At 37.9% G+C, this 14,970-nt stretch overlaps 1 protein-coding gene and 1 pseudogene across 2 annotated transcripts; both read right to left on the bottom strand.

Moving 5' to 3' along the window:
• Positions 1–3,556: 3,556 nt before the first annotated feature.
• LOC103968041 lies at positions 3,557–5,933 on the bottom strand. 2 transcript variants are annotated; one of them, XM_048576025.1, is made up of 5 exons: positions 5,654–5,920; positions 5,373–5,559; positions 4,339–4,700; positions 4,040–4,106; positions 3,557–3,785 (listed from the first exon to the last, which is right to left on the bottom strand). In XM_048576025.1, the coding sequence occupies exons 1-5, from the start codon at positions 5,737–5,739 to the stop codon at positions 3,777–3,779; spliced, it is 711 nt and encodes a 236-aa protein (XP_048431982.1). In that variant the 5' UTR covers positions 5,740–5,920; the 3' UTR covers positions 3,557–3,776. The 2 variants fall into 2 exon arrangements, with proteins under 2 accessions (XP_048431982.1, XP_048431981.1); XM_048576024.1 differs by lacking the exons at positions 3,557–3,785; positions 4,040–4,106 and having other exon boundaries at positions 4,145–4,700; positions 5,654–5,933.
• A 612-nt stretch (positions 5,934–6,545) lies between these two features.
• On the bottom strand, positions 6,546–9,196 carry LOC125473345 (annotated as a pseudogene).
• Between the last annotated feature and the right edge of the window lie 5,774 nt (positions 9,197–14,970).

Raw genomic sequence — 14,970 nt, 5'->3', positions numbered from 1 at the left:
AGCAAGGAACTCAAGTACGGACTATACTAGAAACCCTAATAGCCTATGACTGTATTATCAAAGTCTGCGAGGCTTTCTTTGCTCACAAGAAATCCCTTAATTGCACTAAGTTAAATTCGGGAATATCACTTAACTTGGTCCACAAGGAATAGTATAATTAAAACTCTAACCTTCCTAAGTTAACTGTGAAACCAATTCTGGATAGGGAACTAGGGTTTAGTCTAACAAGATTTAGTTCTCATAAGTGCTATCTTTATGCTGGTTGGATATGGATCCTTTGTAGTTGAAGAATTGTAATCCTCTATTTCTTATGAATTATAATTGCGTAGTTGTGGTGTTTCTTTCGGCATGTATGACCTTTGTTCCACAGGGATTTCCCATGTGGTTTTTTCTAATTAAAATATGCTAAAATCACGTTTGACATGCAGATCTTATGTAACTTCTAGAACGTTCTTAACGAAGTTTCATTTGGCCTAAAAAAAAAATCTACTTCTTCGTTGCTATTTACATTTCTAATATGGACGACAACGAGATTCCAAATTCAATCCCTCTCTCCTAATGTTTGTAAAAATGTTGCTAATAATAAATAATCACAAGTGAATTTTAATTTGGCAAATTGGCTGAAATAATAAATTTACAAGTTTCAATTGTTATCCCTTTGTAGTATTTGATCGATCTACATCAACACTTATCGTCAGTATGTAATTTTGACCGGTTCAACAATTACAATTTATAAATTCATATTTCAGCATATTTCTTTATGTAGTTTACAAGTTTGATAACATTTCAAATTTTCAGGTTGTAGTGGTAAAGCATATTATCCTCTACACCCCTAGCATGAATTCAACCCCAAACAATCACTCCCTTTGAAAAGCAGAAAAAGGAAGAAAATCTCCAAAGCATATAAATATAGAAATATGCTTTAAAAGATAATAAAAAACAATGAAGCCAAGAGAAACCAAATACCGTTTTGAGAGAGATCTAGAATTCTCACTATTTTTTAGGTTTATAAACCAAATTCAAGTTAATGAAACCTTTAATAGGAATTTTCACAAAACTATCAACTAATCAGAACGGTTCTTTATCAGGCTGTGGTACTTGATTCGCCATAAAAGAAGAGGATTATATTATAACAATCCTTTTAGTTGCTTCGTTCTCTATTTCTATGTGAGCGAATTCTTAAGAAAATCATTTTGTTTCTACCGAGCTAAAACAATTTGTCGAATAAAAGAATTGTCTTCCAAATTTCACAAGAAACCCAACATGGGTTAAAGTCTAAAATTCTAAGAAAACAGATTGTATACAATTCTGGATGCTAAGATCATCATTCAAACAAAAACAATTAAAATATTTAATTGGCTATTCTCTTTCAACACCAAAGTTTAAGTCCCTCCCCGTCGTTGAGATAATTTTAACGAAAAATATGTTATGGTTTGTAAAAAAAAAAAAAAAAAATCGAATCGAAAATAAAATTTGCCACAAATATTGTAATATTTCATTGGGAAAAATCAGATTAATATTTCATTCTTTCCTTTCTTTCTTATCACAAAACAGAATACAACAAAAACTCATTGGTGGTGTTGGTCTCCATATAAGCTGCCGCCGCCGCCTTGACGCCGCAACTGGTCATGATGACGTCATCAACTGATCTGCCACTGTGGTGGGCTTCTTCTGGGGTGGAAGATGATGGTGCTCTTGATCGGAGGTAGAGGAGCTGGAGGGAGGATGGTAATACAACCGTCCGGTTTGTGGGCAATGAGAGTGAAACCTTGCTGCTATTCTCACCCCCGTATCCAATAATTCCACCCACTTCGCCGCCATCTCTTTGGATTTTTATGTCTCTCTGCCAATCTTTTTCTTGCTCTCTTCGTAAAGAGAGAGAGAGAGAGAGAGAGAGAGAGAGAGATGGGGAGAGAGAACCCAATACAAAGAAGGGGAAGACCTTGGTCCTTTTAATAGCCTTTCCTACGGTATTTTTGTCCTTCCATTTGTATGGTTTTATACAAAGGTCCCAAATTTTCTATCAATTGTTGTGGTGCCCTTTTATTTTCATTAATTTCTTCTTATGTGAAAGGCTTCAACGAATCAATTTACTCAATTTTTAGGGCAAGTGGTGGTGTGGATATATTAAAAAAGCTTACGAAAGAAACAAATTTAACCAAAAAAACATGGTAGATTCTATTATTTTGGTGTGGGTTAGCCCGATTTCAACAACTAACTGTGGGGGTACAAAATCAAAATCTATGATTTATTAAAAAAGAATAAATTTTTAGTTTATAAGATAGTAGCGTATTTGGACAATTAAAGTTACAACGTCAAAACTTGTGATTTGCTACTTACTTATGCAAAGTGTGGAATTTTTTACTAACTTAAAGATTTAAGGGGCACTAAATATGACCGTTTAATTTGATATCAAGTGAGGTGATAATATAAATTTAGACTTGCACACTTCAAATATAAATTTATAAATTAAAAATTGCACGGTTTTTTAGGGTGATGTGTCCACGTGATGACCAGAATGAAATAGAATTCCACCATATTAAAGAAAAGTTGAAATATAGCAGAGTTGAATGCCTGAAATGAAAATATGCCAGAATAAATAACCCTCGCAACTTTTTCTAGGCCAAGATTTGACTCATTTATTTTGTTAATTCATTTTTGGTCCAAGGAATGCTGCGTCGTGTTCTGCAGGGCTACGCGTTGAATATTCGCATTTAGTCGAAGACTCGGTGCTGAAACGGAAGAACATCAGCCGCTTATGTGGTATAGAACGCTTTAGGGCATGAAAATACCGAAAAGTCCCTTCTTATAAGCCCTTAGTTGGATTTCCTTGAGGGTTCTTCATATGACTATCCATTTTTTTTTTTTTTTTTGAAACAATCGATATTATCCATACTAAGAAAAAAAATCAGACTTAATCTCATACTGAACTAGCAATAATATGATTTAAATTCACATTTGACGAAAATCGAACTTAATACGTCTCACTTATTAGTGAAAAGAAAAACTATCCATTTTTATCCTTTGATACGTGAACTATGATTCATTTCAAGAACAATCACCAGCCATCCATCGATCATGTCATACAGAATATATAATTATAGCATTTTAATTAAAATATGACCTTGTCGGTTTCTTTAAAGAAAAATGGATTGGTACGTATTAGTGAATAAAAATGTATAAAGGTTGCTTCAACCATCCAAATTTGAAACCATCACGGGATAGTCTAGTGGTTAGTGTAAATTCCAAACTCATAGTACGATTGGTCATGAGTTCAATTCTTGACGCTAGTGAAATATACAATAATAATTAGAACATAGCTGAAATATCTTTATGAGTCTTTTTAACTCTTGCAAAAATAGATTGTAACTGATCTCTTTTTAAAAAACAAAAACGCCGCCCTAATTTGGTGCTTTATTCTTTGCTTACGCATTAGGTTTCTGGTTATTCATTTCAAAGCCAAAGTTCAAGTTCGCCATTCCATTCACACCGGATTAAATGCCAAACCAATACTTACCTCACGTTAATATAAAGAGCGTTCCATTATAGTAACTAATTAACCTTTAGAATTTTATATTTTATTTTCTGGTGTCACTATATACACACCTATAATATATATTATATTCGCAGCTTTAGCTATCCATCATGTACCAAAATTTCCCAACCCAATTAAGGGAGTGGATCCGGATCTGATAGCTAAAACCCCATTATTTCTGACCCGACCCGTACATCCTCAACCGGGTATTCTTTAGCTACCTACCAAGCTAGCTACCTTCTCATGCTACCTGCAAATAAAAACAATAAATCATAATTAATATGAAAATGAAATTTAAGTGAACTTAAGAAGCCATTAGAATCTTGAATTTTGATCATACTAATAGTATATTTTTACAGTCGAAATTTTTATTTTATTTTTTGTTAAAGTAAAAATATTTTTGTTCGTCACCATATAAATTATCGATAGATAAATTAATTAACAAAGTTTAAAATTTAAATTCATTTGGCAACACTTGAATAACAAACTTATAAATATATATACCGAGTAAACGTAAGGATTGTGACGGCCTCCAGAGCCTGCTCTTTTGACCTTCTCAAGCTTCAACAACCTGCAGCAACAGAAAGACACCATCTATTTTGGTCAACAATATTCTTCACCACGAGTAGCCAATCAAGTATCGCCACGTAATGTTGTGCTCTACGTTCTAACTCAAACGTCAGATCCTCTTCCCGCGTCTTTCCACAGTTTATATCGGACGGTCGAAAAGTTTCAACCATTCGTGCATATCACATGCAAAGTTCCACGTGTCAAAAATTAAAAGAGAGAAATGGAATGCTAACATTCTGAGCGCTTTGCTGGTGTCAGGACTGTCACCGATGGTCTGACGGATCTTGACTTCAGAGAGCCAGCCGGCGCCGGCCAAGAGCTTCAGAATGGCCTCGGCTTTCCGGCGCATGTGGGACGACCAAGTCAGCCGCCTCCGTTTCATCGGATCCTCCCGGACCGCCGCAAGCTTGATATTGCTCCATCCTGATCTCGACACGTGGTGTTGGCTTCGGCTTCGCGCGCTGGAAGCCGCGCTGGAGGTGGTGGACACGCACGAAGACTCAGTGGTCTCAGATCCGAACGACGCCGTCGCTTTGGGCGATCCAGAGACGGTTTTCCAGGTCGTCTGAGTCTTTGAGCGGCTTCTCCGAACAACCTGATTAGGAAAAAAATTCAAATTATGTAAACAAGAAAGCAAATACTAATTGATTAGAGAGATTAATTAAAAACCAGATTAAATAATCAAACTTCTTAATTATCAGCTCAATCTTCGTTCCTGAAAACGATATTCTAGCAAATTCACGAACACAAAAATCACAGTCCGATTTCTTGCCAAAATACAGCCAAACAGAAGATTAAGAACAAGATTAATTAAGCAAATTGTCGATTTGTTTGTGTAAAAGGCAATCGGATTATGCAGAAACTCAGCCAAACAGAGTGCAAAAAAATTGGAAGAAAAACAGAGAGAGAGAGAGAGAGAGAGAAGATCAGGTTGAACTGAGATTCATCTCACTGTGAAGAGAAAAATTGAAGAAAACCGAGATCAAAGTAAGAGGAGAGCAGATTCAAGTAAAATGATGAGAAAAATCGAACTCGGAAATCACAGTTGGAATTCAGAGTTGAAAAGGCCACTCGGATCGGATTATGCACGAATTCAAAACTACAGTTGGAATTGAGCTCAGGTTATGCACAAATTCAACCAAACAGAAACTAAGAATTGAAAAACTGGAAGAGAAACAGAGAGAGAAGCTCACAAATCACAACAAAATCAACCAAACAGCACCTAAAAATTCAAAAAATTGATCACAAAGAGAGAGAGAGAGATCACCTTGAGATTCATCTGACGACGAATTGCAGCAAGCGCCATGATCCTGATCTCACGAGCTCGAATGCCATCCGTTGAGATATCGCTGGTAGTGATCAACGAAGTGCAGGACTTGGTGGAATCGCCAGAAACCGAGCTTCCTCTGCCACTCTCGATCTTGCTTCGCTCCCGATAGTCGTCCAAACAGAACCTGCAAGTTCAAGCAAATGAATCAGAAGATTTTAAAACGATCGAAACGCAGAAACGCACAGATTAAAACGAAGCGAATTGAAAGCGTGGATCACTTTGGAGGTGTGGCGGTGAGGAGAAGCAGAGCCGAAGCAACTATGCGTTCGGTTGGAGACGGAAACGGAGCCGTAGCCATAGCCATTGCTTCTCTCCCTCTAGCTCTGAAAACTGGCGGTTCTTTGCCTATATTTGAAAATTTCTCTCTCTAAAACCTTTTCCTTCTCTCTCTAAACCGTTTAAGATGGTCACGTGGAGAGCAGATTGCCTTGGGTAATGCGCCTGCGGGGCTCGGAGTTTGTTAAGGAGCCAGCTGGGTACCTGACCTGTTTGATTGTCGCAAATTTTCATTGGGCCTGTTAAGTGTTAACTAGGAATTGCGATGATTGCATAACCCGACCCATCGTCAGATCAGTTTTTTTTTTTTTTTTTTAATTTTATATTCTACCTAGAAATTTTATTAATTTCTCTAGCAAATATTTAGTTTATAAGGTTCAAATGCTAAATTTTAAATAATTAATAAAATTCACAAGTGGACTGGGGAGGCAAGGAGAAAAGGAAGAGATAAAATGTGATTCTAGAAAATAAGTGAACTGCTTTTTTTTTTTATGGTAATGATTTATACTAAATATTAAATATAATGAATTGTTAATAATAAAATATTCAAAAAAATTTAAAATAAAGAGAGTTGTTGGAGATGAAAAGTTAAAAAAACTAGCTAAAGTATTTTTTCGACACCGGATTAGGAGAATCCATCCTACCTAAATGATAATAAATGGTTTGGGAGAAAAATTGCTTTGCTTCTAGAAGATCTCGAAGCACTTTCGTATAATTCAAAACGCTTTTATGTTTGGCAGAAAATATTTATAGTGATAGGTAATAGAAGCGTTTTCTAGATAAGTACTTTGAGCTCTAAAGTTGAGATATATTTTTAGAAGGTGTTTCGAAAATCCGTGAGTGTGTATTTTGCTATATAACAAAAAAATTCGCACCTTCTATTCACCACACAATGAATTTTGAAGAAATTAGTTTTACAAGTTAATTCAAAGAACAAAAATATAAACAAGAATTTTATTGAAGAGAAGAAAAATTTAATTGTGAGGGAAATGTAGCATACTTACAAAGTTACAAGTACCAAAACGAATAAGGAAATTGATGGAATGTATAGAATCGGCAGCAGTGTTTCTGATACATGCACAAATCTGCATGCAGCACTTCATGTCCAACTAGGTTAACTTCCGCCATATGGATCCCTTGGAACTCGATAAGCACTTCACTCGCGGAAAAACGAAACCCGGCTTTACGGGGTTTGAATTGACGAGAGAATTCTGGTATATCTCTTTGCACTCTTGTACCACCTGTTTGACAAACATGTTGCATGGTTGTAGTTGTTATTTCTTCCCGCCGGGGAAAAACAAAGAAGAAGAAAAAAAAAGGGAATCGTAGGAATGCACACACCTCTTTGGCATCCTTCCTTGGTATGCCTTCCCGCAGTGCAACAAGCTTCTGGACAACCTCGGGCTGCAAATGGACAATAAATATTCAAATGCAAAATACTCAAGTACAACTCAATATTTGATTTTGCTAGTGGAACCGCATTTATTTGTGGTAGGGAGACTTCAGAATCTACCACAAACTACTTTGGCAATCGTTTCTTATGGAGTGTTTGCATGAGGCACTTTATAGTTCAATGGAGCTTGGTATAAATTGTTATGAATGTACTACATGAATTAAATAAAACGGCTTGAAAAATTACTAGTTGCACTACAGTTCGCTTAGTGTCTTTGCTGTGCATTTCTTGTGTCTTAATAATAGCTTCGTATTGCTTTAGTAGTTCTTTGGTAGTGTTCTAATTGTGCATTATTAACAATTGAGTCTAGGGTTAGTTTACCGGGAAGTCAGGTTGATGTTCGAGAATATTTGTGCAAATGAGCGTGAAGGTATCCACTATCTAGGCTCTGCGCCAAAGCAAGTTCTCTCAAATCACCCAGTATTCTAACACTACTTTCAACTTTCTGTAGCCAATTTCACAAAATCAGAACGGAAAAGCATTGGAAAGTAGAAACTAACAATAAAAGCACATCCCACCAATAAATGGAAAACACTATGTTATCAAATATTTATTCCAATAAAAAAGAGACGACAATATTTTCGCAAAACGTCAAAAGCAAGGATCATCACTCACGGAAACACTTAAATACTCCCTAAAGAAGTCCATCAGAACCTCTTCATCTAATCACCCCCAAATGCCACAGTTTTGTTGACGGTACATGCAGCTTAAGTCACCCTAAATAGGCACTTGCTAATTACAGTAACAAATAGGAGGATCTTAGCTTGGCTCGTGGTCGTTGTACTAATTTAGCCCATATTTATTACAAGTCATGCAATGAAATCATTTATTGAAAACGAAAACAAAGACTTGGGATATCAGCTGCAGCTAATAAAGAAGCCCATTACCTGGACATAATAAAGCTTTAAACAGAACGATTGAAAACAAAGAAATAGAGGGACGTAATAAAAAGAACCAAGATTAATACAGAATGAATAACACAACTAAGATGGATGCTGCATAACCTGCTCAGCATAGTTTTGTGGGAGAGCTTCCAAAGTGCTATTACTGAGCTCCACCGCAAGATCATAGCAGCGCAGATTGTTGTTAACCTGCATTCAATTTAATAGGAAGAACCTTTGGTAAATTACTTATCGACCAATCAATAAAATACAGACAATTAACGGTACGAGATTCACAAACCATTGCACAAAAAGGTTCCAACCCAATTTCCGAAGCAGGTTCTTGAAGTCTCTGTCTTTCGGCAGCTTGAGAATCAATCATCACCTGAAGAATCACAGAGGCCAATATTGCAGCTCATTAATTTTTTTCATCTGATACCAAGTGAAGAAACATTCTTAAATCTGGGAAACCTAAGGAAGAACATTAGCACATCCAGGTAAACTCATGCCTATCTCAAATCATTAGGCAAAAACTTTTGAATCTCGTGAAATTAAACTCTATTTATATGGGCATCAAAAAATGATTAAATGCCAAAAAAGTATTGAAATGAGAAATGTTTGCCAAGTCACCACAATAGTGCATCAGCATGAAAGCTTCAGCTGAAATAACCTGAATAATTGCCAAGGCAATTTTGTAGAGCATCAGATCAGTGTTATTATCACGAACTATTTGCACTTGCTCTCCTAGGATCCTGAATAAATCAACGGCAGCTGGCGTATAACTTCCCATCTTCTGTTTTCTTTGGTGGTTGTACCTTACCAGCCTCTAAGATATTCAATTACCATTTCTAGAAAACATTAGTGCAAAATTATAGGCAGACATTAGAAATTTAAACGAATGAAAAGAAGTAAAACATAGCATAAGGAGATTATTAGAAGAATATTACTACCCTTGTCGTAGCTTGCATTCTCTCAACATAAGAATTCATAAGGGGATCCATGGAACCACTCTCAGAACAAACTTGAGCCAGAGATACATCGACCCCAAGCCCGATAAGATTTTCTTGGTATTCAACCACCCAATCAGTTACCTAGTTCCAAAAAAGAAGAACAATAGGAGGAGGACTAAGAAAATCAAGTTGTAAGATGAAATTCAGAACTTGAAGAAAGTAAAGATACTTTCACAATTAAAACAATTAACTAGGATCCGCACTAGAATTTACGATGCATGGACACGAACGCGGACACAAGAATACGACACGGAGATACGTTAAATTTCTAAAAATTAAGACAATGGATAGGGCAATTTATATAATAAATATATATTTAAAAATATATTTTAAATAACAATAAAAAATTAATTACTCAAAATTTAATTTATATTATTCAAACTCTCAAAAAGAAAGGATGGTAGTGGTGTAAATTCGGTAGGCTATGTAGTTTTGGGCTTTAGTCTCATTTAAACCCTAAAAAAAAAAAAAACAAAACAAAAGAAACTGATGTGGTAGAAACTAACACACAAATTAAACCTTATAATTTAGATGATTGTAGTATGAGCAACTAGGGATTGTTCTAGTCCGGAGATTAGGAGGGATGCCAATCAACACAAATTAAACTTAAAAACTGAAAACTAAGCTAGACTAACACAAAATAAGAACTAAGGGGGATTTTTGGACGAATTTTGACAAAAATAAAGTAAATTGCAGCAAACAAATTAGGTCTTGTACGAGATATAGGTGAGAGGCTAGCTAGAGGATTGTTCTCCACACATGAAACATATGCATTCAAATCGATTTCCAGTTATTATTTCTATAAACCATGAATGACAATGCCCCAAATTAACTGTGAACTGCACAAATTAACTCTCAGATTTTCCTAGGTTCATTGAATTGGACTCAACGACGCAACCAAATTATTCTTCTCAAGTTCCCTAACTATGAAAAGCATGATAGAGATACAATGACAGGAAATTCGGAAACCATGATGAACGGAACTTCTTATGTTCAAAGATCCAGATCAAGTGATGGAGGATGAGACGTAGCCCTACCACGACGATCCATGAGGGTCAACACAATGGCAATAGGAGCAACTTTATCACCATAGAGCACCACCACCATGGTAGTCACGAGGGCTATCGTGGCAGTAGGGAATGGGGCAGCTCAATGGCAGCAAGCCCATGTTGCAAGGCAGTTGAGCCAGGCTCGTCATGAGCTGGCCCAAGGCACATCGCAGGCCCAAGCCATGCCAACAATCCCCTCAACCTAGATCCAACGAGCTCTTAGCGCCGCAACTCACCCTGCACGTGGCATAGCCTACTTCTACGGCCGAACTCACTCCCGTGATCCATTTGGCGATCTAAACTAGTCTAAGAACGGTTCAACCATCCTGCCTTCAAATTTTTGGATCGACGATTGAACTGGGGGTATTTTCACCCTGTTTTTTCACAGATTTGACGTATCCCAACCCAAATCTCGCATCCGGAGTCCATTACACTTCCACTACTCAAGGAGACGTATACCGTCCAAGCTCTTTTACCTCACATGGCGAACAACACTAGTCTCAACAAGTCATAGAGTTGACTAGCGCCCTCGTGCAGCAAGCGACCATGGTGAATCAACTTTTGCAGCATATCTAGATACAGAGTACCCTAGACAAGGTGTCTCGAAGTAGGGCAAGGGCAGACAATGAACCTCTCTAGCAATATCCCGGCAAGCAACCCCTCGACTAGCCACGAACCAAGCATTCCGGCATTGTACACTCCTAACTGGACCCCTGAGATAATGTATACTCTCGTCTTAGTGTGCAGATGAGTAGGCACTCTCGGTTAGGCCCACAGACTAGCATACATTCACGGTTGTGGCTACACTTCGATAATTAACATGGACAACCTTCCAAGTGAAGTGTTCATTCGCGGTTAGGTCACAGTGAGCATCCTCCACCTCATATCATAGTTTGCAACACGATGGATGGAGAGAGGAAGTTACTTAATTCGGCTCAAGTTCAATCGACACCTTGAGAGTAACGTGCTCGCCTACCAGGAACGTACCACATGCACCGCAGCCACATCATTGACGAGTCAAGCACATAGAATAGTAGCCTAGACCAATAGGTCACGATCGGGGGCAGCTGAAAGCTATGTTGCCCTAGCAGAAGCAAACTCACGAAGAAGTTTAGAGGCTCTTGACCGAACAATTGCAAGATTTCCAGCACAATGAAGCTATTGACGAGGTACTCCAATGAGATATGACCAACATAAGCAAGTCACCTTTCATTGACAAGATCGAGCAGATGAAACCATCCTACACACATTGACGAATACAATGGTTACTTATATTCCAATAAATGCAGCAACCCAGCTTAATGGCGTAATAGGGGCAGACGAGTACCAAAATGATACAATAGCCAAAACCGGTAGCATGTCTTATTCTCATCATTCTAGACGATTCAATATTAGACCAACACATCACTAGTAGTTGAGCATCTAGGACCCAGTGGTCCAATTCCTCCTGTTGTGCACAACCTAGCCCAAGCTGGCTCTAGCTTACCCTCACAGTCATGCGTGCTCCACAGTTTCCGACCACCCTTGATCTGTCACCACGGCTCTTAATTGTACCTATCTTGCACCACGGCTCCCAGCCCTACCGATCTTACCATGTGGCTCCTAATTGGGCCAACCAAGCCCATGATACTACTAACTTCAAAGCATCTAACGATAGAGCAGAAGATAATGCTTTGCTAGCAAAAGACCAACCAAGCCCTTGCTAGCGAAAGACTTAACGGTGAAGAAGCTTGCAATCCATTCAGATTCTCAGTTGATCACCAACCAAGCCTCAGAAGGGCGCACGACGAAACATCTAACGATGACGCAATACTTGAAGAAAGTTTGGGAACAGCTTGTTGCGTTTCCTACTTACACCCTTACGCGAGTTCCATAAGTAGTTCGAAGTCTTAAGCAGATCGTTAAACAATACCTCACAACTAAGGATTATTTCAGTTGTTTAGCAGTCCAGTTTTCCTCAACTGCGCCCATAATGACTTTCATGCTCTCCAGTGCGAGAGGGTAAACCAATATCCCAACACCCATATAGGTCTGTTCTCCAGTGCGAGAGGATAAACTAATTGCTCTCAAGTGTGAAAGGGTAAACCAATTCCCCAACACACATCTGGGTAAGCTCTCCAGTGCGAAAGGATAAACTAATTGCTCTCTAATACGAGAGGGTAAACTAATCCCCCGACACCCATCTAGGTTTATTCTCCAGTGTGAGATGATAAACTAATTGTTTTCCAGTACGAGAGGGTAAACCAATTCCCCGACACCCATTTGGGTAAACTCTCCAGTGCGAGAGGATAAACTAATTGTTCTCCAGTGCGAGAGGGTAAACCAATTCCCCGACACACATCTGGGTAAGCTCTCTAGTACAAAAGGATAAACTAATTGCTCTCAAGTGCGAGAAGGTAAATTAATCCCCCGACACCCATCTGGGTCTACTTTACAATGCGAGATGATAAACTAATTGCTCTCAAACGTGAGAGGGTAAACCGATTCCTCAACACCCATCTAGGTTTGCTCTCTAGTGCGATAGGGTAAACCAATTCCCCGACACCTATATCAGCAAGCTCTCCAGTGCGAGAAGGTAAACTAATTGCTCTCTAGTGTGAGAACGTAAACCCGACACCCATCTGGGTAAGCTCTCCAACACGAGAAGATAAACCAATTCCCTGACACCCATCTTGGTAAGATCTCCAATGCGACAGAGAAAACCAATTCCCTACACCCATCTGGGCCACACAGAATACCAGCTAAGCAGCAAATGGTCAGGGGTAACAGCCGACGACAAACTTAACAGCTCGACACCCCAAAAAGCCAAAACTCACGGCCATAGTGACTTCGTGGGATCGTTAACTTTTTTCAAATCAGCGTGCTTAACCGACGATTTTATGGCTAAAATTTTTGTAAGACGCTTCAAGCAAGCAAGGTTTTAAGAAAAATAAAGATGGAGCAAAGCGAAAGCAATTTGTTAAATTTCTAGCAAATTGATAAACTTATACGAAGGTCGTCGAAATCCACCACAAGCTAAACGGAGTAGACTACTCATTTAGCAACTTGGATGACGTTGGGCTCTGTAGCAGCCATCATGCCCTCAGCAACCACTTCGCACTTAGTAGTTTGCCCATCTAACACTTCCATCTTTAGTAGCTCCGATCTTAGCAGCTCCTTTCTCGATTGCTTCATCTACAGCAGCTGAGAAATCAAACTCAAGCAATTTCCTCATTCTTAGTAAGCAGTCCAAACCGTGGCCCATGCCATGACATTTCCTCAACCCATGCCGAGCTAACCCTTGGCTCCAGCCAAGTTGTGGCCCTTGCCACACCATCTCTTTGGCTTATGCTAAGTCATCTCTTGGCCCTTGCCAGCCCACATGTCGCACCACCCCGACAGCTGCCCTGCAGTAGCACCACCCAATATAAAGACAAAAAATTAAGTTTTTCTTACCTTGGTGTGGCACAAAGAAGACAAAAAAAATCAACGGAAGACGGTTCTTTGCATGGGTAAACGAAGAAGAATGCTAAAGGAAGGGGAACAAATATCCTCTAGCTTTCTCTCTTTCTTGTAAAGATAAATAATTGTCCTCGGAAGTTGATTTAATCCCCTACTTTAAGGTAGGCTTAAATAGGCTTTGGTGGCGATTTATTTCTTTTTCCTTGAAGAATCTAATTCCAAGTCCAAGTAGGAATCTGCATCTAAGTTGAAGATTTCTACACTTACTGCCCTTGCATCCTAGCAGGTGTAGGGGCATTTATGGAGAAATAAATAATCAAGAAAATTATGAATCTAACACGTGGACTTTTGGGTAAAATGGACAAAATTACCCTACCGGGATTCCCACGTGCATGCAACAGACAATAATGGTTCAATCAAGGAAGAGTCAAAGGTGATCAAAATGGTATTTATTCAAATCTCTCTTATCACTGCTCATCAAATCCTTATTCAAAAGGTAACTCTTAAAACTTCCTATTTAATTTGGGATTAATTACCATGTTAATTGCAAGATATTTTTTTCATATAATATCTTGCAATTATTTTCCAAATACACCATATATGGCCGGCCACTATTCTCCAAATAGAGCAGACCACTCCCTTATAAATAGTCTTATTATCCCACTAAAAAACTTAGTCATTTGCTACCCACAAACTCCTAAACACATTCTTTTCATAATTTTAATTTTGGCATCGAATATTCTTCGGTCAAAGACCCCCATTAATTGTGGGAGCGTGAGGCTTTTGATCTTAATCTTAGATGTTATTATTTTACAGGTGCATTTTTGTCAAATAAGAATATGGCGGAAATTTGCATCCACACGACTTGTCTTTTTTAATTAATGAAAGTATTTCATTTGGGAATTTGAGAGATTTTAATAGATTTTTTTATGGAGTTTAATTGATTTGTAGAGATTCTACATAAAATTTTAATTCAATTCCCTCGAAATCTCATGAGGAGATGTGAGATTTGTGGATGCTTAAAATACACTACAAAATCTCTCTAATTTCCTCTAATTTGTCAACTTTTCCAAATTCTTTAAATTCAAATTCTAATTGAATACTTGGAATGTTATAAACTTCTTTAAAATTCTAATTGAATACATCTGGATTTCTAAGGATTTTAATAAATTATCTTAAAATTCTGATTGAATACATATTGAATTTCAAATAATCACTTAAAATTCGTTAAAAAAATTAAAATCTTTTAAAATTTCAACTAAATACTCTTCGTTTGACCAAAAAAAAAAATATTATAAAGAGATGTGGGCGTAAGCCAAATCGTTCTTGATCATACGATAAGTAGTGTGAGAAATTCTCCATCGATCCAATGGATACCATAAAATTGCAGAGCTGCAATGGAGAACAACCAACTACAACTCCAGA

This window comes from the organism of the source record quoted next, unplaced genomic scaffold (genome assembly GCF_019419815.1).
Source record: "Pyrus x bretschneideri cultivar Hongxiangsu unplaced genomic scaffold, Pyrus_bretschneideri_v1 Contig83, whole genome shotgun sequence".
Taxonomy (NCBI): Eukaryota; Viridiplantae; Streptophyta; class Magnoliopsida; order Rosales; family Rosaceae; genus Pyrus; species Pyrus x bretschneideri.
Note: the sequence above shows the minus strand (reverse complement) of the source record. Positions and strands in the feature narration are given on the sequence as shown.